Source organism: Penicillium concentricum (assembly GCF_028827145.1).
Source record: "Penicillium concentricum strain IBT 3081 chromosome Unknown utg000001l_segment0_segment0, whole genome shotgun sequence".
Classification (NCBI taxonomy): domain Eukaryota; kingdom Fungi; phylum Ascomycota; class Eurotiomycetes; order Eurotiales; family Aspergillaceae; genus Penicillium; species Penicillium concentricum.
This window is the reverse complement of record NW_026622754.1, coordinates 4,259,347-4,285,190: the sequence shown is the minus strand read 5'-3', so window position 1 is coordinate 4,285,190 and position 25,844 is coordinate 4,259,347. Positions and strand designations below refer to the sequence as shown.

Sequence of the window (25,844 nt, the reverse complement as noted above, 5' to 3'; positions counted from 1 at the left end):
CGTCACCCCAGTTCTCTACCCCAGACTCCCATGTCTTTCGAGGCGGCTCACCTTGATAAACTGGAGTGGGTAGGGTCGTATAAGCCGGGCTAGCACGTCGATGCAGTACCGGTGGCTGATAACCTTTTGGTGAAGCCAAGTTTGAATGTGCCTATGGCGGATATGTTTATACCGATATCTGCCATAGGCACCGCTTTTATTTATCTTAGTTTTGGAGACGTCTATAAGACGCTTGCAAAGGTGCCGGAGAGAAGGATTGTAGGTGAATTTCGAGCAGTAACCAACTCAATATCTGTAGTCCTGGTAAGAAGGTCAGATAGAGACAGCTGCCGAGATAAACTACTAGACATTAATACAATAAGCGACTACCTTGCTGGTCGATGGTAGGCATAAGTTAGCTAACATTGAAATGTATATCACCTTAGTCGACTAATTTTCAATAACCTTGTAGACAGTAAGGTAACCTTCTCCCTGTAGACTCCAGCAGATCGAGGAGATCTGCAGGCAGAAAGATGGGATGTTCAGGCAACACATTTGTAGACCCACCTTCCTCTTTTGGAATCCATAGTTCTAAGACCATCCCCAGTATGCGTGCATAGATCAAAGATAGAAAAGAATTGTAATTTGAAAGTATCATTCGGAGAGCTTTCTACTCTATATGCAGTATTCCAGAATTTTCATCACACGTAAGGTCAATGTTTCATAAAATTTCCTCAGCCCGAGCCTTGGAACGGATGGCCAACTTGCCTGCCTGGTTGATCATCGCTTCGTAACCACTTCGCTCCAGCACGCCACCGTCATTGTTAACAACCTCACGAGCCTCGAGTTCCTCAACAAGACGCTGGTTCTCACGGTTACCCTCCAGCAAGAACTTAAGACACATCACAGCATGCTCCTTGATGTATGGGTTGTGGGCGTCAAAAGCGGTGCAGCAAAGAATTGCCTCGACACCGCCGTAGCGACGGATCTGCTCTTGGACATCGGGACACTTCCAGACAAGCGAGGAGAGCACAAGCACGACCAGCTTCTTGAGATTGCGCCATTCGAACTCGGAGGGATCCTCCGTGATTGGAGGGGACTCGGGTCGAGAGTCGACGCTGCCAGCACCGGTTTCGACAGGGTCTGGGTCGCTGGGATCGTAAGGACGTTCGACGGCAACGGGGGCAGGGGGACTGGCGCTGGAAGCATCATTTGCGGCGTCGGTTCGGGGAGGAGGGGGAGGGGGCACGGAGCCAAAGGACAATTGGCTCAGCTGGCCCTTGGGGATGCTTGCTTCCAACTCTTTGATCAACGTCACCAAGTCGTAGACAATCTCCCATTTAACCAGCAGGTTCTTCCAGTCGTTGTTTTCGGTCAACACAGCGAAGAACTCCAAGAACTGGTAGACACCTTCGTATACACGTTCCATGTCCCATAGATTGAGCGGGAAGTCCTCCGAAAGAGCCCGCTGGGCGCGGATCTGGCCTTGGAGGTAGATCAAAGCACAAGTCTCGGGGATGATGTTGCCACGGAAGATGGTGAAGATGTATCGGACAGTGAGAATATCAACTCTGTTGAGTGAGCTCGGGTTGCGGGGGATGTTGGGCTGAGCCGAGCCCGTCACCGAAGCAGGAGAGTACTTGGCTCGGAAGATGTGGGTGAGTATCTTGATCACAACAGCCTGTGCTGGAGAGATTATGTCCTTGGGCTGGCCGAAGTCCGAGTAGGCATGTGACATTAGACCGTTCTTAAGCACAGCCTCCATGATCTGGACCATCATCTTGAAGTAGAGCTCATCGTCGGGGAGATCCCATGCCGCAATGAAAATCAGTAGTTCACGCAGTAGGTTGCGTCCTGTCTCCTGCGTGAGCAGGATGTGACAGCGGAGCGCTTGCATGTTCCTGGATCCATTCCGTTCGCCACCCTTGAGGCCAAAGCTGTCCACAATACCGGCCTGAACAATCATAGGCAAAGCTTCAATTTCTGCGGGACCAAGGACCAGAGGGATATCTGTCAGAAGACCCCGCTGTTGATCACCAGGACGGCCACGGTATTCGTCGTCTTCCTCCTCTTCATCATCGGCTTCTCCATCGACGCCATCGTCATCCACATCATCCTCGCCATCTCCGTCCACGCTTCCGTCAGCCATGTGGTCCAGGCTATGCGAATCATCATCCCCCACCGTGTGTGCATCGCCATGGTCATAGTCGTGCTCTTCATCGCCATCGATATGTGACGGCTCCTGGAGCCGAGCCATGAGTTCGTCCTTGGCCTCTTGGAGGGTCTCGGCGGCAGATTGAGCTGACCGGGGCATACTAGTGTCTTCGTCTGTAACAGGTCCATCCACAGCGCCGAAATCGTTAATCTCTGGAAGGTCGGCCCAGCAAAGACGAGGGAAACCAGCCGTGAGACTGCGATCAATAGTCAGGATGGTCTTCTTCTTGGTGACTTCGTGTTCCTCTTCATCCTCGTCGTGGCTCCTGTGATCGTCATGCTCCTGATCTTCGTGGTCTTCAAGCTCATCGTGCTCTTCTTCGGGAAGCACAGCCGGGAGCTCACGAGCCCGGTCCTGAAGATCAGACCAACCGTCAACCTTGGCCCCAAGGATTGCAGTCAAAGCAGCCCTGATATCCTTGACCTGGTCTGGGTCTCTGCCCATTTCCTGGATAGCGCTGAGGTCTCGCCCCAAAATCCTCTCCATGTGATCCTTAATGTTGGCCAGAAGCAGCATGGCAGCCTCTTCCTTGATAGTTGCTGGCTCCCGCGGAAACTTGGCGATGGTCTCCAATAGCAAATCCTCCGCAGTTTGGTCGTACAGTGCGCGAATCGGGGGGTTGATAACGCGCTCTCCAACTTGCACAATGGGTGCCACTCCTTCTCGCGAGCTAGCATCGTCTAAAGGTTCCTTGGGCTTTATGATGTTCGTATCAGCAGTTGAATGGTAACCAAACAGATCTAACCAGAGCACCATCTTGCGATGCTCATTGTGCATAATAAAGTTATGAAGGTACTGGAGGCACGTAATCAGAAGCCGCTTGTAGAGGTTGACGACTTTCTGCCATCGCTCCTCGTTCCGCGCATTTTGCTCGCCATCGAAGCCTCGAGCGGTGACGCGAACACAGGTGTCGATGAGAGCTAGAATTCTTTGGTCAAATCCTGTTTCTGCCGCGAGGTTCTGTGCCTTCTTGGTTGTGGCGAGGAGGTTGCGGGCGATTGTACACAGATCATTCAGGCGCTCAATGTCTTTGACCAGCGAGAAATAATTGTATGCAATCAGATTGGCAGATGAGTGTTCGTAGCTTGCTGCGGGGCTTTTCCAAGCGAAAGATTGGGACTCGAGGACGGGGATGGCTTTGGTGAGGACGTTCGTGAGACCTTGCCAGATATCTGGTGACATGCCGAGATTGTGACTGAAGCGCACAACAGATTAGTATGCAAAGTATGCAAAAGGTCAATGATATGATTATCTTACCGAACATCACTCTCCTGGTGTGTCTTGTACAGGATCTGCTTCCCAGCGGCAAGCATATGCTCCAGGCGCTTGTCATCGATCATGCCCCGAACTTCGTAGTGGCTCAGGGTGCCTGCAAGGATTACCTTGAGCATAAGCTCCGCTGGCGTGCATAGTGGCTTTGGGTCTGCCATCTTGCAAAGAGAATCTCAACGCGTATTCCTTCAAACGGTAAACAGCGCGGGGAGATCACGGTGGGATGAGAGAATCAAAGATTCGGAGTGGAGAGACAAATTTTCCGCCCGCACTAATGTTATCGTTATCGCTCATTCGCCCATTCTGAGCTCTCCGCCTCGAGCAACATTTGGGTATACTATTCCAACAAGATCACTAGTTTCTTTACTGTTGAAGTTGTGGATCATAGAGTGCTTTTTTGTTTATTTATTTAATAGAATTGCAATCGTTGACTCTGGAATAATGTAAATTATTATATTAACCTCTAGATATGCTCTTACTATGGAACATTATTATTGGTGTAGATGAAAGCAATCAGGGCTATTTTCAGACAGATTGACCATATAGCAAATATCACCAGTTTGAGTGTTAAAAATTCGAAGGTATGTAATAGCCACCATTTTTCAGCAGATATTCTAGATATTCCTGAATCAAAATTCCATCAAGATAGAGGCTATATACAAAGAGCTTAAATACCGAATACCTCCTTAGATCGACGGACAGATAGTCCTACCACGTCCCGAAGATTATACCAAAAGCCCATATCGTAGATGTTGTCGACGTCTCTCATAGTGTGAAGTTGCTTCCATCGAGGGTCCGGGGGTACGTCTGATTCAGGGCGACGAGCAATGCAATTGGAATTGGAGGCCAATAAACATCCTTCAGTCGGAGGATTTTCATCAGTGATAAGGATTTGATCAGTATGCACAGGCCACAGTTCATCATATGGATCCATCGGAAGGGGGCTGCCAAAGATGAGGCTTCGTCTTGCCTTGAATACAAAGCCATCTTGCACATCATCTTTCCAATCAGACCACTTCGCGCTCTCATTGGTTGTCACCCCAGCCCAGATGAGATACATATGGTACGCCAAGAAAGATATTGCTAGCGGGGCAGTCATAAGCATCAGTAGAAATACTGCCCCAATCTTGGGATCAGAAGCGATCACAACGCTCCATGTGTTGATCCAGGCTGTCCAGCCTTGCATGGTCTCCTGTATCTCCGGAGGAACCACTTGCTTCAGCATCTCAGAGAGTAGGGAATGGCCAAGGTAGGAGCCGTAGATCAACATGACAGAAAGGGAGATTAAGAGAGAGATGAAGTAGACGCAGTTGTTGGCCCCGACGCAGTTCATCAGCCATACACAGTGATGGTCATGCCGAGAAACGCAGGCCTGGCAGAAGTTGCAATGCTTGCTGCGCGCTGGCTTGAGGAACTTGCAGGTGCTACACCGATGCCCCGGATGAAAAAGAACTCGGTCGTACGGATAGCGTCTCATCTCTTCCTCATGATTCTCTGCTGTGATAAATGACTTGGTCACAATACACTTGTAAAGCAGGAAATATGGCAAGGTGATAGCCACGATTACCCAAAGCCGATGAATGCTTGAAAGCCGAGGCCACGCGGCTGGGACAAAGACGCCTTCTCCAATGACCAGTAAGGAGGTAAAGAATATCTAGTGTGCATGGTTAGTATCTGGACAAGTAATAATAAGTTCCAAGACCTACTAGGACAAGCGGGTGGTTCTCCTTCAGTACATAGCTACCAGATCGATTCCAGCCTCGTACTACCCTCCCGCCGAACAAGCGATTATCGACAGCGGCAATTCCATTTGGAAAGTACACCCACAGTGCCCGATGCAGCCAAGCGACCGGAGTTTTACTTGAGCAGTTAGCGCAAAGCCTCAAAGGTTTGTAAATTGGCAACTTCCTTACCGGAAAGCTGGCAACCTGCCAAATAGCGCGATAAAGGTGAACCCCGAGATCGCCAGAATCACCAGACCAACGGTTCTGAGGGCCCCCATTCTGGAGCTTAAGTTCTCTCGAGAAGTTCAAAGGATAAAATGTTTGCTCTGCATCCTCTAGCGATATTCTTCACGACTCATACCTTCGTTGACTTGTGATCGGTCAACGCGTTCTCATCGCACGTCGTCGGTTTTGTGTATGCCACGTGACCACGTGTTCAGTCTCGGCGTGAACCAACCAATTCATCTGTGACCCTTGTCGATTGAGACTGCAGGAATATTATATGATCAGGCCCAAGAACTGACAGTCAAGCGAGCGAAACGACACCTATCTTGCACCATAGCTCGCTATTGAATGGGAAAAAGCCCCTTGCGACACGTCAACACGTGATACCGCGTCGCAGACAAAGCCGGCCTATCTTTGAGGGTGTGGAAGCTCGAAGGAAAGTTGTGAAGCTTTGTTTCTGAAAAGCTGAAATGGCGACTAACATAAATGACTCGTCTCGGGCTGAGACTACGACAACGAGTCTATTCAAAGGCGCACGATTCTGGCTATCTCGAACTGTTCCACAAAGGTCGAGATTTAAAGAATTAATCAAGGTATTTTGGGGAGCGCTTTATCTTGCTTGGAAGATACAGAAGTTAATGAATATCCAGCAATATGGTGGCACCGTTGTGCTGATGGAGAAGGATGCCGATGTCAAGCTGGTGGATCACACGAGGAAAGACCTGCCTGGTGACACGTACGGAACTCTTTGCTGGCTCAAAAGCAGTGTACTAATTTAGAACTAGCTTCTCCTATCAATATGTAGAGCGTTCTATCAACAAGGGACGACTCGAAGATCTAGAAGCCCACCGGGTTGGGCCATCTGCACCTCGTCCAATGGGTGCATTCAACATCCCCACGAAAAGCACAAGATCATTCTTTACCCTGAAAGAGGATCAGATTGTGTTTGACTGGGTTGCACACTTTGAGCAAGAGCCAGGGGCACCTGTCCAAGGCAATAGAATTTACCAGGATTTGAGTGAACTGGTATGATGCCCTCTTGTTTCTGTGAACACTACAGGACACACATAAATATGTGATACTAACTGGTAGCACACAGTTCCCCGCTCATCCATGGCAGTCCTGGCGTAGCAGATACATGAAGCACCTGCGTGGCAAGGGCCGTCCAGGGGGCGGCAGCCCAGTACCATATTCGGAGCTTGTACAGTCTGCACAACCCCAAGGAGAACGCCCAAAGACCTTGCCTGCCCGATCATCTCCAAAAGGTTCCACAGAAAAACCATCCACAGCAAAACCTAGTTCAAGGGTCCCTCAGTTGCCACCACCTGCTCGGGTACAAGCAAGTACAGCAAACAGCCCAAAACGAAAACGAGATCCGGTCCCTGAGCCGCCAAATCAACGGCGGAGGGACGTTTCACCTATGAAAAGAAGAGCAATTGAATCGTCTACAATTGCAGGCCCTTCCTCACGCCGTCCCCGTTCTGGTAGCCGGGGACCCCAAATAGAGTCATCAAACATGGCAGCCACACCACCTTTTACTGCTCGCCCAGAAAGACGCTCTCCCGGTGTCTCATCGTCAGAGACAGGACCGCTTCAAGGCCTTGGCATTCCAGGTCTCTTCCCAGTCACTAACCCTTCCACACAAACCTCTCGTCGCGTCACTCGGGAGACTCCACAACGACCACCAAATGCAGCAGAATCACCAGCGCCGCCAGCTCCACCGCGACCATTGGGGGACAATGCCTTCGCACAGTCCAACCGATTCAAGAAACAAGCACCGAACGCCAGACCACCAGTCAAAAATATCTTCGAAGACCCAGTGGACCCAATTTTCCTAGAACTCCCATTCTTACCATCAAGCCCACCATCTGAGGTGGTTGACGATGACGATGACACCTCCGATGCGCCCGACGTCGATACTTGGATTGATCAACGCCTGGCTCGAGGCGCTAAAGAATCGCACGTGTTCGAAGCTCTGCGATGCACAAGCATGGTCCCAGAGATGGCAGATAAGGTTCTCAAATATCTCACCGCTGGGAAGGTAATCCCCGATGATATGCCCGGGGTCTGGACAGCCGAGGATGATGACTGTTTACAGGCAGCGGAGCATTCGCGTGTACAGCGAGCGTTGACGAAGCACGGCGCAGAAGCGTACAAGGATAGGTGGGAGTATTTCAGCATGGCCCGACAGACAGGGCTCATTGAATGATACCCGTGGGACGTGGAATTTGAGAGACAGCTACAATGGATGAGTTGCAATTGTGAAGTAGATGAACATTAGCGTGTAGCTAGAAACGAAATACTCTCCGAAGACACCGGTATTGACCTGCCCAGAACGCAAAGGGGAAATTGGAACTCAGAACTAAACATCAATAGAAGGGCAGCAGTGCCGTATTCAGAAAGCGTTGATTGCAGTAGTCAAGGGCATTGTAGCGATGGCCACTCGCTATTAAAATTCCGAGGCTGAGGAAATGGCCTAGAAACATCACATCTATGGACCATTTTCGAGTTGGTGATATATTAGCTTGTTGGTGAACGGATGGGTTTAATTATCTTTGAAGACGCTATGAGAGATGTTAGAAATGCATTTCAAGCCTTCATTAGGAGGAGGCTTGACTCACAGGTGCGATTCGTAAAACTTGAGCATCTAGTTTGGGAGTTAGTATATTTGTCGTTGTTTCTAGCACGGTGGAGGACATACTCTCAGGGGGCACTTTTCATAGCAGACCTGGATAGACAGTTTCGCCTTATGTCCGTTGTTGAACTCGATCCAGGCCATGAGACCTGCGTCACCCTCCCGGACAATCGTGTCCACAGCTTTCACATCCTTATCCCAGTTCTTCCCCTTTGGAAGCCATTGAATGCCATTTTCTTCGGACTCAGGGCAAGCTTGCTTAGTCGTCTCTTTGGGCGCTGACTTTCGGCGCTGTCTCTTGGCTTCGCTCCCTGAGGGGGCCGGTGCGGGCGTGGGAAGCTTCGAACCACCCATAGATTTGCGCTTGCGACCTGGTTTTGCTGCTGCGGCCTTACTTTCAGGCTTCTTCGGGCGACCACCGACCTTCTTGTAATATGCTGTAACAATGTCGCGGGCTCCGTCCCTATGGTCTTTGTCAATAAATGGGTGTAGCATGTGTCGAAACTCAACGAGTGCGTAGACGTACATGAGACCATCCTCGTCTTCCCATGTATGGTCCTCAATTTTGTCATAACCCTTCCATTTCACGAAGAGCTTAAGGGTTCCCTGTAGTTGATTAGCACTCGGCACAATGAGGCTGAGCTTTGTGAACATACATCATCAAGCCAGTCGTGCTGAAGAATATCCTCAACGACGTAGCTGCCTTCAATTAGAAACCTGTATCCATCAAGTCGGGAATGCGCAACTCACAGTCCCTCTTCCTCCTCTTCCTCCTCCTCTTCCTCCTCCTCTTCGTCTCCTTCATCTTCCGGGGAGTCTTGGGCATCTTTGTCATTTGTCTCTGGCGCATTTCTGAAAGGAATATCGCCGGATTCCTCGTCGGACATATCTTCAACGGGAGCTAGGAAACGAACGGGTTAACCGAGATGCTCATCATTGCGCGCGCGACAAATCAACATTGAGGGGAAAACACTCACGAGGCATGTTTCGTTTGAAGGGTGAGATGAACTTGGAGAGTTTAGAAAACAGATTGGCGACTAGAGGAGAACCTCAATTGCAATAGTAAAGTCGGACAAAAGACTGTCGCATCCAGAGCAATTGGAGTCTACAAGCAGAAACGCGTTGAAGGCGGACAAGATACGCTATACCGCTTTGGGCAGTCAGAATTTCATTTGTCAAAAGTGCATTTCGGGAAGCTCCCCCTCAAGGCTCAACTTGCAAGTTCACTGCTTTGTCTTGTCACTTACTCTTGATTTTCTATTGGTTTTCTTGTGCCCTCTTTTTAACAATCTTTATATTTTGCCAGGTGGCAGCCCACCGTCAACATGGCAATGCGTAAGGCCGCACCCCCATACCCCTCATTCTTGAAATGTGCTGTCGCTAACTATGTGGATTTTGATCTTCAACAGAGCTTGATATGTCTAATGGTGATTACTTCTCGAATAACTTAGTACAACCCGGATCCGGTCGCTGACATTAAGGGATAGCTCAGGTCTTGAAGGACGAGCAGGGACGGCCGTTTATTGTCGTTCGGGAGTACGTTCACCGCTACGCCTTATCCTCCGTTTTAAAATACCATTGAGAGTTGGAGGATTGAAATATGGGGCTGACGAAGATTCTTCATAAAACAGTCAGGGAAAGAAGAAGAGACAGCATGGCACTGAGGCCGTTAAGTCACACATTGTTGCTGCCAAGACGGTGGCCAGCATTGTGAAGTCTTCTCTGGTATGGCACTCGGCAAGCGATGAATGAGAACACATCTAACTCTCGTTTCAAGGGACCCCGTGGTCTTGATAAGATTCTGATCTCCGCCGACGGCGATATCACCGTCACCAATGATGGCGCAACTATTCTCGGACAGGTTCGATCCCGAAGTCCTTTCCCCCCGGAGAGATCCAATTCTGGCTCGAGAGACTGATACGATGGTTATGGTTAGATGGAGATCACAAACAACGTCGCAAAGCTGCTGGTCGAACTTTCGCAGTCCCAGGACGAGGAGATTGGTGATGGCACAACCGGTGTCGTGGTGCTGGCAGCGGCCATGCTTGAACAAGCCTCGGACCTCATCGACAAAGGCATCCACCCCATTCGGATAGCTGACGGATACGACCAGGCCTGCGAAATTGCCGTTGCCGAGCTCGACAGGATCAGTGACGAAATTACGTTTAGCAGCGATGATATCACCAACCTTCTCAAAGTGGCCAAGACCAGTCTGGGCAGCAAGATGTACGGATTTCTGGCTGTATATTAGTTCTGGTTGATGCTGACAGTTTGCATAGTGTCTCCAAGTCCCACGACCAATTCGCCAAGATCGCTGTTGATGCCGTGCTCTCGGTTGCCGACTTTGAGCGCAAGGATGTCGACTTCGAGTTGATCAAGGTTGACGGCAAGGTCGGTGGATCCCTCGAGGACTCCCTGCTTGTCCACGGTGTTATTGTGGACAAGGACTTCTCTCACCCCCAGATGCCCGACGAAGTTCGGGATGCCAAATTGGCTATCTTGACCTGTCCCTTTGAGCCTCCCAAGCCCAAGACCAAGCACAAGCTCGATATCACATCTGTTGAGGAATTCAAGAAGCTGCAGGACTACGAGAAGGAGAAGTTCACAGAGATGATCCAGCAGCTGAAGGATTCGGGTGCCAACCTGGTCATCTGCCAGTGGGGTTTCGATGATGAGGCCAACCACCTTTTGCTCCAGAATAACTTGCCTGCCGTTCGTTGGGTTGGCGGTCCCGAGATTGAGTTGATCGCCATTGCTACAAACGGCCGTATTGTGCCCCGCTTCGAGGATCTCACCCCTGACAAGCTCGGCTCAGCTGGTGTTGTCCGCGAGATGAGCTTCGGAACTACGAGAGAGAAGATGCTGGTGATTGAGGAGTGTGCCAACACCCGGGCAGTGACGATTTTCGTTCGTGGAAGTAACAAAATGGTGAGTCAACCCCTGCACCATATTTACGAAGATGTGCCGGCAGCTAACTTCAGCTACAGATCATTGATGAGGCCAAGCGGTCACTACATGATGCTCTGTGTGTCGTCCGCAATTTGGTGCGTGACAACCGTGTTGTCTACGGAGGTGGTGCTGCTGAGATTGCTTGCTCCATCGCCGTTGAGGACGCCGCTGTCAAGAGCCCCGGCATTGAGCAATATGCCATGCGCGCCTTCGCTGATGCGCTGGATGCCGTGCCCTTGGCTCTTTCCGAGAACTCTGGCTTGAGCCCCATTGAGACCCTTGCCTCGATCAAGTCTCGCCAGGTCAAGGAGAAGAACACCCGTCTCGGTGTTGACTGCATGATGACTGGTACCAACGGTACGCCCCTAGAAAACCATTCCATACTCAGTTCTGTTCATCTACTAACTTGGGCTCTGTAGATATGCGTGAGCACTTCGCTATTGACCCCCTTATTGGCAAGCGCCAGCAACTTCTGCTTGCTACCCAGTTGTGCCGTATGGTTCTTAAGGTACTGCTCTCATTCACTATTTCTATCCCGCTCGATGCTAATCTCAATCAGATCAACAACGTCATTATCTCCGGTGATGATCAGTCCGAGTTCTAGATCACCCCATTCTAGTCCTATTCCACGACGGTAAAAGAAAAAAAACTGATGATTCTGGTTTGCTTGCTATGTAAAAACATGGTCAATTACATAGAACCCTTTTAGTTTCAATAAAAACGAAAGGATTGATAATGTCTCTATCTGGGCACTTCTTCTGGCCTCGCTCTCGTCGTGAGTCTTTGGATCTACAACTATGTAGCATCTATAGATGGAGATAGACATACGATAGCCCAGAACGGCATATGATTCCCAACAGCCATATGAGGGCCATGCAGATACAGGTGAACCAGCTAGACACCTATTGGTACGACATACTCGTCTTACCCATAACTCCCAAACACCCATAGTTCCCAATTCTGTCTCATCCCTGCTGCCTCGGAACCAGATGATATCAACCGGAAGTCCTTGCCGAAAGCAAGCGCGAAATACGTACCAGTACATGTAAAAATAATCTAAACCAACCCAACATCACCACCAGACTGGTTCATTTTCGTGGGAGATCCGTGCCTCCATTCGGGATTGTGTGGGATTGTCTGTGTTCACGAGGGTCACCCGATATGCCGAGGAACAACAACGCACCCAAAAGACTCCCACCGCAACATCAACTGACAAATTTGGCTTTTTCGGAGTCTGGCTTCCGTTTACCTCGGGGCGCATTTGTGGGGGCAGTTTTTCTGTCATATTTCCTTCCAAATAAGGTCTTCTAAACTACCGAATACCAATGGACGAACGGACCCAGGTTGCTGGTGACATGCCCCATCATGGGGAACTACACTGCCTTGTTACCCGGATACGAGTGTGGAATCTCGGTTCGTGAAATCGGCATTAGGCGATCGATATATACTTTCTTTTTTAATAGCACCTGAAGCCTTGCATGCGAGTTTAGGTCATGATGTTCTATCAAATGGACGATGCGTTGGCTTCTTCATTCTTGTCATTTTGTATTTCCGTCCTCCCTAATGACATATTTCGGGATAATACTCCGTTTTGTTTTCTTTCCTCCCGAAGAAATCGTCGCAGGGCGAAGATCAGATCGTCTCTGCATGCACTATAGAGAACCCCCACTCTACGAGGTAATCTGTACGACGAGCAGATGCCGACATTAACAGAAAATAGTAACGATCTACGTTATTCATACCCGCAGTGACGTTTTAGTACATTGCAGGTTATACATGGAAAAGTTGTTGTCGCAAATTAAGCCTCGGGGAATATCTTAAAAAAGCCATCTAAACAAAATATCTGAGAAGACCACCAAAGAGAAACCACAAGGCCGCATAAGCGACCAACTATTCTTGTGTCATGCAAATTCAGAACAAGCTCATTATCCCAAATGTGTTGGGTTCTGCTGTATCGATCGTCATGACCCCGGGGAACTCCCTCGAGCAACAAAGTGCCGGCCTATGGGACGAACGGGAATTGTGAAATGAACATAAACTCGATAATGACCATAGCTTAGACAATATCAGAGCATTCTCCTCCGGGACGCCCGAATCGAAATTTCACGGTGAAGGCCGTGTATTAAGTCTCAGTCTCCGTGAGATATATTCCTAGCTCAAAGACAGGCCTAGGCTAGTTCTATTTTCTCTCTTTATTTTCACGTGTAAATTGTTGATGTTGGAGTGTTGGGATATTGGAAGCTGGCTACCTTAAGCTGAAGTGTTGACGATGTTTCCACTTGTATGTGCGAGTTTCTATTGCTGGGCAGTCCAAATGGCCGGTCACTTTGCGAAAGCCTAGACGAGAAAAGAGTCAACCAGTCATTGAAATATCGTTAGCCAGATCGCAACTGTATACCCAGACACAATAAAGGCAACAGCCACCCGTCGTATTTTGAAACAACAACTACGCCAGAAAGCCATTGAACTTGGAATACTGCATTGTAGTACAGTTCCAAAGCAAACGAGGCAATAGTAAGTGCCGTACCAGGATAAAGACTTTATAATGCGGGCATACTAACCCAGCTGTATCGAGCATACCTATACATAGCACACACGATTTCGATGCATTGCATCCCGCAGCAGATCAATTTAAAGCCCCCCATGACCTGCAGCGGGTCGCGTTACAAAGCGTCTTCATTGGAATATTAGAGAACGGGCGGCAGCCGCCACCACAGGAGACGGATGTCAGCTCCAGCATAACCGTAGATGAGTACGCCGGGGCACAGCGTACCCTGCCTAGGCAGAGTAGGTACTTGTGTACATGGATTGGTTCGAGCTTCCGCGTCGGCCCGAATGCAAATTCATCGCTGTGGTGTGACACCGCTGACAGGTACGAGAGCAAGCCCCGATCTGGCGCCCATTTTCGTGGCCGGGGCGAGACTAAATCTGTGGGACACGCGGGCTTGGATTGGTTGTGCTGGCTTTTCTTCTTTTGCTTTTCGTCATTTGGTAGATTGTGGGTGGGGAGGGCTGGATCAAGGGTATGCTGCTGGTCGGCGTGGGTTTCTCTCTATGTTCTGTGCCCTGCGTTCTCAATAGGACCGGGCTACGTTGCATGGTCCTGTAGGAGAGCAGGCGATGGCTTGTGTTTTTTTTTCGGCGGTAGTCGACATAGCCGCGCTATGCTTGGAGAAAACTTCTACTGGAGGTATTATTTTCGCTGTTCAGATGACCTGGTACTGGCAGACCCGGCTCCATGTGGAACAGGATGCGAGAAGGAGCATAGTCCGGTCAGAATCGATATGTTGGTAAATCTGGGTGTCGGCTGTTGAATCTAAGGGACCTCGGACCATGACTTACCGTCACGTCAGCCTCATCGGTACTAGGATCTGAATCACCTAGCTTGCTCACATGGGCATGGATTGACGTGGCTTCGTTTCGTTCGTAGTAGACTATATTAAGATCTCAGAAGTTTTCCCCCTTCTCGTGACAGTCGTTTTATGTTGGGCATCTTCCTCGGCTTCTGGACAGCAACAGCCACTTCCGATATGTCATTTAGTTGTTCTACCGCTTCTTCGGGGAATCGTTGGCCTTGTCACACGACGCACCTATTTACCAGCGACACATCACAAACCTACTGATCGCTATATTTGAGGTTTATGACAACTCGACTTGGACATTGGTCTCACCTATCTGTAGATGTTTCCGGCCTACTGAAGTATGAAAATTGGTATAGTGCACGTATTATTCCCGAACAATTTCATAACTGTATTCTGCATGTGTTTCATGTTCCTTTGTAATCTATTTGCGTAAGATCGAAAATAGTAAATGGTTTGCCAGGCCGTTTTCGGCCTTTCAGGGTCCGGGGTGTCCCCTCAATGTTGCTTCCCCGGATTTTGATCCCCGCCAAAGTTGGGAGCTATTTTCGCATTTAAAAGTTTGTGGTATTACGGGAGTCTGCATTATTACTCTATAGAAATATGAAAGAAATAAGAAGCAAGAAGCAAGAACAAAAGAAAAGTTAGAATGGATACCTAGTTGTATACTCCGTACTTGCAAAGATATATCGCGACATCTAGAGTCGGCCATCAAGCCCCAAGAAAACATGTTTGATTTTATATACGTAACAGGCTTTGTTTTCAGTCGACTTTTAAATATTATGCGACCAACAGCAGCCACGGCTGACGGGGAAGCAGGTGACAAACCCGAATAAATTAGCCTGATTACAGGAGGCTCCATATCCAGAGCCTGACGGGTGATCGTGCATGGAACAAACGAAACATCAAAAATGAAACCCAAGGCTTTGAAGTCTATATTCGGTCAGCGTCCACAATCGGAAGTGATAGAGTGCCAGCACAAACAATCAAAGAGATGAATCATAAAACTGTCGCGTGGCGTGCTGTCAAAGAAGCCACAGTGACGACTGTACAGAAGAGGTTTCGTTATCAATCAGGGATTTGACTCCTAATGGTGTTGATGAAACCTTCCATTTCGACAAAAACAAGCAATCAAAGACAGCCATCTCAGCCCATCGTCCGCCACAATCACACACCGAGAGACACCAAACCGGCGGTGATAAGAAAAGTCTTTGTATACAGCCGCTACAGCCGTTCTGGGCAAGGAAGAAAAGTAAAGAGAGCTGTCAGGAGATAGCCGCCGTAAATGGCCACCGGATGTCTATGGCCCGATGCAGTCAGCTTGCATTGCGGGGCATCATTGGTTAGGCAGCCTAGGATCAGCACGTATATTTTCCAGTTGTTTGTGCAATGACAGAGAACCAAAGGAATATAGGGTGTCTAGTTCTTCCATAGATAGATGAGTCTAGGCTTTTAGTCAGATGGTTTTGTAAAATGAACTATTTCTGGAGACTCTTGTCTTTGATTACTTCGTATCTCCGACCATCGCAACAAGCAAAACGCAACTAGGATCTCTTTGGGAAAATGAATGACTTGGGCTTCGTACTTGCAATTGAATTCTTAACAAGCATACTCCGGACAAAAGGAATCAATCGAAGATCTCGAATCAGGGGTCTGGAAGTCCACAATTTGAAAATAACCATGACCATGACAGGGGCTGTATCTCACCAACTCAAATACCAGACAGCCAGAACGAGCAAAGAAAGCGTATGAGACCTTTTACCAATATGAATTTCCTTATGGAATTTCCTCGCAGAATGCTTTCCCAGAAACAATATGTAATGACGAGGTGGCGGATGAAGCATAATACCCAAGTACTTGCTTTGCTGTATGAAGCAGAGTATAGAACCCTCCACAAGGTTCAACATCAAGGGAAGTGGGTCCATAACGTTGAAAAAATGAGAGGAGATATGCCAGGGCTACCAAATAGCTGGGAATATGATCTGCAGATAGTACAGGGTGGATATATATTATTGGGCCACAACTCCAATCAAGGGAGCTATCGACGATCCGGGCCCAAGGGCCGCACAGTAGAGATGATGGGCTAGACCTTTCAATGGTATGCACAGATGTCCTTTTTTTTGTTTTCGCTACTTTGTGATGGTTGAACGAGCAACAGGAATTACACACATGACCACCTGAACCGATATATTGTAATGGGTTTTGGATGAGACCGCGATATTGAAGGGCGAGGGTTATAAACAGACACAACACCCAAGTCCAGAACGATCTTCGCCTAGGATAGGGATAAATTGGGTGTCACCTGTTCCAGTAGAACATGATGTTTAGAAGTCGACTGTCTGCACAGAGCGAAATGTATGAAAGAAGCTAAAGACATTCGGAAGAAAATGATCGTCGCGGGTATGCGAGTCCTGCTTCCGGCTGGATCGCAGGATCCAGGAACCCACATCCCATCCTCGTCTCAGCTAGTTTCACGGGGCCTACCAGCCTCGCGGATACAGTACGGAGTAAGCTTTGTTTCGATCTGGAAGATTCCCCGGATATCCCTTGTTGAAGGTCACATGCATTATCCAATAAGTCGATCTTTGCAGAGTAGGGAACGGGACAAAAGGACACGAACACATCATTACGTACTTGAGGTGCTCCCGTACCTGGTAGAAGGATATATCGACCGCATGTTGATCCGCCTCATTTGGTATGAATGCTTCTAGATTGAGTTCATCGAATCAATTGCCCACCTGACTCTATGAATATAGAAAACTATGCCCGGGTTCGATTCCCGTAGCCCGCGAGTATCCCTTGCTCGTACCAGTCAACTCTTAGACCTCAAAACCGATAGACTTCTTGGATACCACGTCTCAAACAATCCCTGATACCTGATCGGTCCCCCTTTTTAAATCAATTAATTATGGACTAGCCCATATCAGACACTAACGTTTGATCTGAGCACAGACATTCATGCCGGGGAAGCGGGCTAGAAACAAAGTGGGAAAATAGAGGAATGTGATTCGCTGCCTGGTTGTTGTGATACAAAGAGAACTGGGGACGCCTGGAGGTCGCTATCCTATCTGTATCATCGCTCAATTTTGGATCTATATCAACATCCAAAACAAAGAGTCACAAGGTCGACACGGCGGTAAAAATTGGTAATCCCCCTGAGCTGAGCTCAGACCGTGGAGATGAACCGGAGTACGGAGTAAATTATTGAAGATACTCGTCACCCTCGTACACCGTTATATGTCACATGTTTGGCCGTCCAAGGTAGTGCCAGTCACCGGCGACGCGCCCCGTCACATTAAAAGAGTGACAGCTCTGGCCGTTGGTTTGTTGACGCGAAGCGCGTTGATCCAGGCACGGTGACAAATTTAAGCTTCGTCTGTCGATTCCAAATTACAGAATTTCTAGGTTCTTTTGTTGATTATTAGCTGTCTAATCCGTAATCCCTGAGCTCTTTGTTACATCCAGCCACATTACATATGTGCACCTTAAATAGATAGTTAGAAGCGTTCGTCATCTCATCGATCGACCCGGCGCATGGTGTTGCATCCAATGCATGACTCGCAAAATATTGCATGGGGTATATGATACGATGGGAGACGAACGAATATGCTGTATGACAGTAGTACTCGCCTGAAAGGGGATCTGGATACCCCTGAGGTTTAGAGATCCGTGTGTGAATTGGATTCAAAAAGCTGGTATCTGCTTTTGTGTTACTAGCTCACATCATTGGGTCGGACAGGTAGCTGTCATCTCAAGCCGTTATGCATATCAATAAGCTAAGGCAACTGAGCAGTTATTGACGGTTCAATCAGCAAGCAGAAGCGATATTGACCCAAACGAGATCAGAGAATGGGGTTGAGCCGATCCATTTCCGTGTCACATGGACTCAGGTGATTGGCAAGGAACCAAATAGCCCAAATCCCATCCAGTGGGAGATTTCATAGAATCAAATGGTAAGAGGCGTCAAATTGGAAAAGTCACCTGGGCACAAGCCCCTGAGGTGGCCCACTGTTGGAACCCCACATCATGTGACATGACTTGCGCGTGACCTTGCCACTTTATGAGCTCGGCTTATTGCTCACATTAGACAAAATGGAGTCGTTATACCTGGGATACGCCAGTTGTACTGCATAACACTGTGGGTACCAATACCCCAGTTAATTTGCCCTATCGGCACTACGGAGAGCTATTGCGATCCGAAGCGCGCTCTCATCATGACCTGCGCCTACATCAGCTGTCATCTGCCACAGCCCTAGGCTCGGTCAAATTCCTCTTTGGCGGCTCGGTCTGCCCGTGATCATTCTCGTGGCAATGTCATTGTACAACGCATAGCATAATAATGACCCACCCAACTTTGGGTCTTGCTTCGCCTAGTGGGAATCCTTTCTACCGCCTGGTTAGGACCTCGGCCCGGCATCATGGGATTTTGTCTCCCATGCCTTGGTCGAGGGGGCGTGACTTTCCATTTCCCCAGGCCCGAGCTATTGCCAGCCGCAGCCTTAACTCCATCGTTATGCAGGATGCCTGATTTAATGAGGTATCTTATGTGCAGTTTCATATTGCCACCTGGTACAACCCGAATACATAGGTAGTGATACAGGAACTGGATGTGTAGATGAGTAGATGAGTCAAGAGATATGAGTTTTTCTGTTGCGCTGTCATTCTTGCTCTCGTCAGATTGCTCATCGAGAAGACTTCCATATGTCATTGATATTGTTGCGCAAGCTTTGCAGACAGGGGGTCAGCAGCTATGAAAAACTCAGGCTGCACAAGCGGCCAGACAATGCTTTGCATCCTGTAGATGATTATGTAGTGTCATACATCCGCAGGGATACGTCTGTTACCAACGAACTGTTTTGAACGAATCAGACGACTTCGGTATATTTTTTTGCGGTCAATGAAGATACATAGTAGTTGATTGGTTGATACCTGTTTAACTGAGACCGTCTACGAGGGAAATGAGATATCAAACAACCTTCATACACCAGATTTTCCGATTGATTTGTAGCATCCGGATCCCCGCAAATCCACTGGTGGCCTCTGGTTACACTTTTGGAGTTTCAGATGGTCATCATGACAGCTTGCAAACATCTACACCATATACTGACAGGGAATAACAGACTTGGATATGTGTCGGTCAGATCCAACTTACCTAGGTAGGTAGTAGCTGTTTTCTATAGCCAGGGATCTCATGGTGCAATATCACATGATAGATGAAACGTGCGCCTGGCGTGACTTTGCCCTGGCAGGGGTCGTGTCCTGGAGGATCGGCCTCCCAGGCGCCCGGTTAGAGGTTTGGAATGATCGGGTAGGGAAAGACACAGTTCCTTTCCGCCAGTCCGAGCCTGAGGGCAAGGGTTGCTGTAAGCGTTCAAACCCCCGTGACGAAAAAAAAAAGCCATCTCTAAATCGGCCTCTTACGTATTGACGCCTTCCTGATGTCGACCGTCATCTGTCAATCCCATCTCTCTTTAGGAAAAGCAAGGAAAACCGAGCACTATGACAACTGGCAGACTCGTGACTATGTAGCCTGGGTTTGTGACACTCTCGACTGTCGTGTTCTCTTTGAATCAAAGATAGAAAATCTGGCCAGGATGTGTCGGTTTGGAAGATAAGAAAAGAGAAAGAGAAAGGGCGGTAAGGCTGCCTTGCTGCTTGGAAGTGGCTTACTATTTTATTTTTTTCATTCACATGATTGAGGCCTGAAGTGATTTACCAGAATATCCCTCAGAATTCTCACCGATGAGAGTGTGTGTGGGATTTACCTGTTTTTTAAAACAAAGCAATGCATCTAAAAGAGAAGACGATCTACTATGGAAGAGGTACATTTGTTCCCCGGCATGCAGCCTTGGAACCATCCCTTTCTCCCGGCTAATAGCTGCTTGCGGGGGGAAGAGCTGGGGAAAACTACATTCAGCCGGGACAAAAGAATCCAAAGGAGGCGCTTGCTTAGAGGGATGTAATCTTGGATTTGTGTTTCGACTTCTATATGTTGTAATGAACTCATAATTAAGTATGAGAATAAACGAGCCCCAAGTTCTATATCTATGATCACAACGTGGCTTAAGATCTTAGACCGATTCCTAGCCCTTTAGACGCGGTGTACCCCATAGTCCGAGTATAGAGCGTCCGTGACGAAAATAGCTGAAAAGAGCTTAAATGCGACCTTACTTTTGCTAGTTAGTCATCCGCACCTTCAGCTGTCAGAACCAATAGCTAGCAGTTGACAGTTCATCAGTCAGTAGGCCTTTCTTACACAGTAAGGTAAATTGCCAGTGGCAAGAGAGGTAGTGCCTAAATGTCAAATGTCCAAACGACCATCGAGATACATTAAGTGGCGTAGAGAGAGCCCTGGTCTGGACTTCCGGCAAGTCACTGCAACTACCGCTTTAGAGGTTATCTTTCGATCACACTTTTAGCATTTCTTTTTCTTCTTTCTTTTTTCTTTTTCTGCCCAGGTCACAGGTGAATATTTCTCATTCTTTATAAATGTCTAAGCTCTTTGAAATGTAAGAAACTGTTTATATCAAGAGAAGAGCTTCAAGATGATATTTTAGGTAATCAGTAAATCAAAACGGAAAGTAACATTACCGTAGTATTTTGGTATTTTAGGGGGGAACTCCCGTCGGAAAGGGAAAGAAATGTCAAAAGTACTAGGGGAATACTGTGGGAACCATGGGTAGGGAGGGTTTGAATACATGGACATGGTATTGATGTAATTAAGGGCCCCGTGATGCGATTGAATTTTCCCCCTTCACCGACCCTTATCCTCGGTCTGGAGTTATTTCGGAATTTTTTTCTTTTTTAATTTTTCAATTTCCCCTTGTATCGTTATGTTTTTACCAATAATTCCCTAAAATTCTTATTTTCTTTTTAAAAAAAAAGAATTCAATTTTCATTTTCATTTTTCATTTTTCAATTTTTAATAATTTATTACCGTCCCCCTCTCCTTCCACTCCACTCCACCAAGTGCCGCCCCCCGTCATTCTTATTATCGTTCCGACTCCCTTTCTCTTTTCTTTCTCCAGATTTTTCTATTCACCTTACTCTCAACCTACCAACCTTCTTCCCTCTCCAATCTCGAAGGATCACCTCAATCCGCTCTTTCAGTACCCCGTTCCGTTCCTCCGACTCTTCGCCCCGGAATCTCCGCACTGTGGCGCTCTGACGGAAAATTGACGGACATCCGAGACCCGATTCTTCACCTGAAATCTTTACGGAACACGCATCTTTCGCTTGAGCATTCGATTGCATCTTTGACCCCCAAACCGATTGACCAACTCTTTGCATAACTGCAAGGCCCAGACTCAAATTCCAAGGCCCATTCCAGAAACCCGGTTGATTCTTACGAACATTCACCACCGCATCTCAAGCGCCGTACGACCACTATCGGGGGAGACGGCGACCCCGGAACATCAATCAACGATATTTAATAACTACAATTGCTTCACTCCTAGTTGTGGCGTCGCAAAAATGCCTTTAACGACACCGGTTCTCACGGTGGACGCGGACAATATTCACAAGGTGGATACCGCCAACGCTCAAAGTCTTCATGGAATGTGGATGGGTAAGTAACAATTCTGCTGGAGGATTAAATCTCGTTTTGCTGACTTTCTGCGCAGTCTTTTCAAAATGTGCCGACTACATGGACCAGGGCCGTCGACTTGAAAACCTCAGTTGGCGGTTGTGGACTCGCGAAACCTTCTGTGTCGAACCTGAAAATTCTAACCGCACATCTGCCCTCCCATTGCTGCGATCCGAAGCTGGGGATTTGCCCGAACTCTCCGCTAGTGTCGAGTCGGCCGCGTCTGACCAAGCCGAGCGGATCGAAGCTCATATTAAGCGTCCCAAGTTTTCCGACTACCGACCAGCTGTCGTTCGTGAAGACTCACTAGCCAGCCTCGGCCGTGGCAAGGAGAAGCACATCACCTCGTTGGATTTGGAGCGGATGGTCCTCAACATTAAGGAAAAGAAACAGCTAGAGCCGATGTCTCATCCCGTCGAGGCTCCTGCCCCGGTTGTCGACATTACACCTCGCCCATCTACCCCCACTCCTACTCCCTGTGTCTCTACCGCTCGAAACGTCCCTCATTTCGCCGTCCGACCGACCCCATACCCTCATGAGTCGACTGAGTCTTGTTCGACAACTGCCCCCGAGGGCAACGAGAGCGACACTGCACAGGTGAACGCGTCCGATACCAGCGTCTCATCTTCTGGTATTCTTCCTAGCCGACCAGAATTGGTCAAGTCTACCAGCATTGTTCGTGGTTTCTCTCCATCACACATCTCATCTTCATTCAGATCCCAACCAAGACTGTCTATCGACCCTAGTCCTTCTCGTTCTGCTACACAACTGAGGCCATCGCCCTTGAAGAAGAAGGGAGGCATGTTTACATTGGGCGGATCCTCTGGAGATGACGATGAAAGCTCATTCGAAGAGCGCATGGGTCCACAGGCAGCCCAGGAGAACGCGACCGGTGGAGGGTTGAAACCGAAAAACAGCAACCCGAACTCTACGAAAAAGACTGCTTCCTTCAGTAATCAGGTCTCATCCCACATCATTCCTAACTCGAAGGACATCAGTCTACCCGACGAGGACGCCATTGAGACTGACGATGAAGTCTCGGAGAGTGCGATCGAGGATGATGAAGATTCTGATTGGGAGGACTCCATCACTGAAGGTGGCGAGTCCAGCGTTGACGAACGAGGCGAGATGTTCCAACGGGTTGATTCCCGGCCGAATCTCGTTTCTCGCCGCTCGATGCTCACTATGATGATGCACCAGCCGGCCCGCATGCAAGGAAACGCGTTCCGGTCCAGTCCCGCACTTCAACGATCGCGGTTGACCTCACCCAGCGGTCCATCTATTCCCCAGTCCCCTCCTGGCAAGGAAGAGGAAAGCTTGATCATGCGTGGACCTGATGTTCCCCGATCGAAGCCTATTGTCATGAACACCAACGGTTCGCAGTCTATGGCACACTCTCCGCGAACCACCCGTCGTAACATGCTTGCTACTGAATTGACCGAGTCTCTCCGCCGACATCTTCTCTGGGAGCGCCAGCAGAAGAGCGCGACTGCGAATGCCTTCCTCAAGCGTCGCCACACCGCCCACGACATGAAGAACCTTCACGAGTACCCTGGTCCCAAGGGTCCACACAAGGGAGTTGGTCCGAACCAGGCTAGTGCTGATGCAGACCCCAATGCTGCTAACTTCGACCTGGGCAAGAATGGCTCCTGGACCAACTACACCACTGACTACGGTCCCTGGGAGTACCATGTGAAGGGATGGTAGTTGAGTCGCCTGCGATTCACTTCACCTACGCGTTTCTTTGAATTTTCACAGACTTGCTTTGCAACACAGCACAGCCTTTCCTTCTTGACACGTACGATCACGATCATGCATTGCATATATGGCGCACATCTGGAATTCTTTTTCTGCTTCGTTTTTATCGATCTCATCGGCTCGGGGGGCCGGGATGTTATCACAGCATTCACTGGGCGTTTGTCGTGCATGGAGGTTATGGAACACCTATTTCGAGGGCTATTTTCTTCTTACGACCTTAATATCCATGTACAGCTCATATCCCTCGTGCTTTTTTCGGGTCAAAGGTTGATGCCACATGGGTTTTCTTTTTTTTTTCTTCCGCTCTCCAAGATATTTCCGGATGGGGTTTTTGATAACCGGGAAGTTCACCAAAAAAAGGGGTTTATTGTTTCATCCATCTCAGCGCTGCGTCCTTACTGCATGTCCTTTGACTGCAGAAAACGCCTAGCATTTGTTTCACTACTCCCGATTATCATCGGAGAGATAGTCATGTTTTTTTCTTTTTCTGCGATACCTGATACCACACGTTTATGCCTTGCAATTTTTCATCCGGCACCGATCCTCGAGATCGGGCCACCACTTGTACGCTACCTGATGACAGCTAAAAAACAAAAAATCCAATGAACGAAATCAGAGAATACCTGTCCTCACATGCATATCGTATTTCCTTGACTGCAGGCTCAGATATCAGAAATAGATATGCTTGCATAGGCCTGAATTGGCGGTCTGGATCTATGTTGTACTGTAGTAGGTAGCTATAGCTTTGCTGCAGAGCACGGAGGATAGCAGAGGGCTGCGATAACGGCGCCAGATCAATCAGGTGGAAATTCAGAGTTGACTTTGTGGCGCTGACACGTAGAGGTGAGGAGTCTTATGGCTGATAGCTGTTTGCATGTATTTCGCATGCAAGTGGTCATGATCCATTTTTTGTTACATTGCCTAACTGCACGGGCTAAATGGTTCTTGACTGCATCCATACATATGTACCTCTTGAGATCTAGCCTTATAGGTACATCTACAAATTCTGTATGCTGTACTCCCCAAACCCAAGTAAATCTGCGTTGATCTACAACCAGTCCCGGGGCATCATCAAAAGAAACAGAGTTACACTCCCATATGAATCAAATCATCCAATTTCCTAATGCAGTACCACCTGCCTAGACAGGTATTCAGAAGAGTTTAGATATGCGTTCATGAATGGACGTTTCAGATGTAATCTCCGCAGATCGCAGGGCGCCAAAAATAATAAAGGTCAGGTGGGATGCAAAAAAAAGAGAGATACAGGGGGGTCAATCTAAAGCCGCCCACCCAATATCCCGGGGTCCCCGTTCGGAATGTTGGAAAAGATGTCAAAAGTACCTATCTATCCCCGAGAACAGTTCGCGCAGATCTAGAACAATCAGCAATTCGGATTTAATTCTAATTATAATTTCATATGCATGTGTCATATCATGATTTCAAGCTTGGTCGTGAAGCTGTGATATCTATTACGAATCACTTTATACCTCCGTATAAACCGGAGCCTTGACTGAAGAGAGTTTACATAACTACCCCAAAACCGACCAGATCGACCCAGATCCTCCCTCGGCGCCAGCTTCTTTATTCGGCTTCGCACTGGTCGCTGACACATGCGACATGAAGCCGTGACATCTTCACCTTAGTTTATTGTCAGAGCTCCCGCGGAACTCGGGAGGTGGTGGTGGGCTTGCTATCGACTCGATGAGATAAGTGCCCAGTCCACAGTGGCTTCTGGCCTTGCATTATTTGCAGGGCCAGCTCATCGGAGATCTCGGGGGTGGGTGGAATTATATGAGAGGGGGAGAGTGATTGGGTTGGGCTCGGGCTGGGTGGCTGGCAAGGTTAGATCTAGGCCCGTTGGTACTTTCGGATTTGTATTTTCCTTGATCTTGGGTTGAATCTGGGAGCTTATTTGGATTGGGATTGTGTTGGGATTGTGCTACGGTGTACATATTACTATCTACATAATCCTAAGGTATGTTGTAGGAAGGGAATCAGGTTCCGTTGAAGGGCCTCATTATGACACTATGAGTAATTCTTACATGGGTCTGACCTGGGTTATGCATGTTTTCATCATGGTTTTGCCTTCGCTTACATTTTGCCATATTCTAATAGTGGTAGTTGCCTGAAGGATGAGGATTTG

General features: G+C 48.4%; 7 protein-coding genes across 7 annotated transcripts; 3 read left to right on the top strand and 4 right to left on the bottom strand.

Moving 5' to 3' along the window:
* Positions 1-700: 700 nt before the first annotated feature.
* On the bottom strand, positions 701-3,624 carry N7517_001631 (Ataxin-10 homo-association domain-containing protein; the record flags this gene model as incomplete). Its single annotated transcript, XM_056719361.1, has 2 exons — positions 701-3,389; positions 3,452-3,624. 2 exons carry the CDS (start codon positions 3,622-3,624, stop codon positions 701-703), a joined length of 2,862 nt encoding a protein of 953 aa, XP_056583496.1.
* Positions 3,625-4,133: 509 nt separating this feature from the next.
* N7517_001630 (DHHC family palmitoyltransferase) lies at positions 4,134-5,468 on the bottom strand (the record flags this gene model as incomplete). Its single annotated transcript, XM_056719360.1, has 3 exons — positions 4,134-5,120; positions 5,173-5,326; positions 5,380-5,468. The coding sequence occupies 3 exons, from the start codon at positions 5,466-5,468 to the stop codon at positions 4,134-4,136; spliced, it is 1,230 nt and encodes a 409-aa protein (XP_056583495.1).
* Positions 5,469-5,885: 417 nt separating this feature from the next.
* On the top strand, positions 5,886-7,624 carry N7517_001629 (putative transcription factor Rap1; the record flags this gene model as incomplete). The annotated part of the gene is made up of 4 exons (XM_056719359.1): positions 5,886-6,008; positions 6,066-6,151; positions 6,201-6,441; positions 6,515-7,624. The coding sequence occupies 4 exons, from the start codon at positions 5,886-5,888 to the stop codon at positions 7,622-7,624; spliced, it is 1,560 nt and encodes a 519-aa protein (XP_056583494.1).
* A 336-nt stretch (positions 7,625-7,960) lies between these two features.
* N7517_001628 (Chromo domain/shadow) lies at positions 7,961-9,034 on the bottom strand (the record flags this gene model as incomplete). Its single annotated transcript, XM_056719358.1, has 6 exons — positions 7,961-7,979; positions 8,037-8,062; positions 8,117-8,656; positions 8,707-8,749; positions 8,801-8,951; positions 9,028-9,034. 6 exons carry the CDS (start codon positions 9,032-9,034, stop codon positions 7,961-7,963), a joined length of 786 nt encoding a protein of 261 aa, XP_056583493.1.
* Positions 9,035-9,375: 341 nt separating this feature from the next.
* N7517_001627 (chaperonin-containing T-complex subunit CCT5) lies at positions 9,376-11,603 on the top strand (the record flags this gene model as incomplete). The annotated part of the gene is made up of 10 exons (XM_056719357.1): positions 9,376-9,385; positions 9,460-9,477; positions 9,538-9,586; positions 9,682-9,775; positions 9,828-9,911; positions 9,987-10,276; positions 10,330-10,978; positions 11,038-11,356; positions 11,419-11,507; positions 11,559-11,603. 10 exons carry the CDS (start codon positions 9,376-9,378, stop codon positions 11,601-11,603), a joined length of 1,647 nt encoding a protein of 548 aa, XP_056583492.1.
* Positions 11,604-18,588: 6,985 nt separating this feature from the next.
* Positions 18,589-19,066, bottom strand: N7517_001626 (uncharacterized protein; the record flags this gene model as incomplete). The annotated part of the gene is made up of 2 exons (XM_056719356.1): positions 18,589-18,660; positions 18,707-19,066. The coding sequence occupies 2 exons, from the start codon at positions 19,064-19,066 to the stop codon at positions 18,589-18,591; spliced, it is 432 nt and encodes a 143-aa protein (XP_056583491.1).
* Positions 19,067-21,831: 2,765 nt separating this feature from the next.
* On the top strand, positions 21,832-23,650 carry N7517_001625 (uncharacterized protein; the record flags this gene model as incomplete). The annotated part of the gene is made up of 2 exons (XM_056719355.1): positions 21,832-21,925; positions 21,981-23,650. The coding sequence occupies 2 exons, from the start codon at positions 21,832-21,834 to the stop codon at positions 23,648-23,650; spliced, it is 1,764 nt and encodes a 587-aa protein (XP_056583490.1).
* Positions 23,651-25,844: the final 2,194 nt, after the last annotated feature.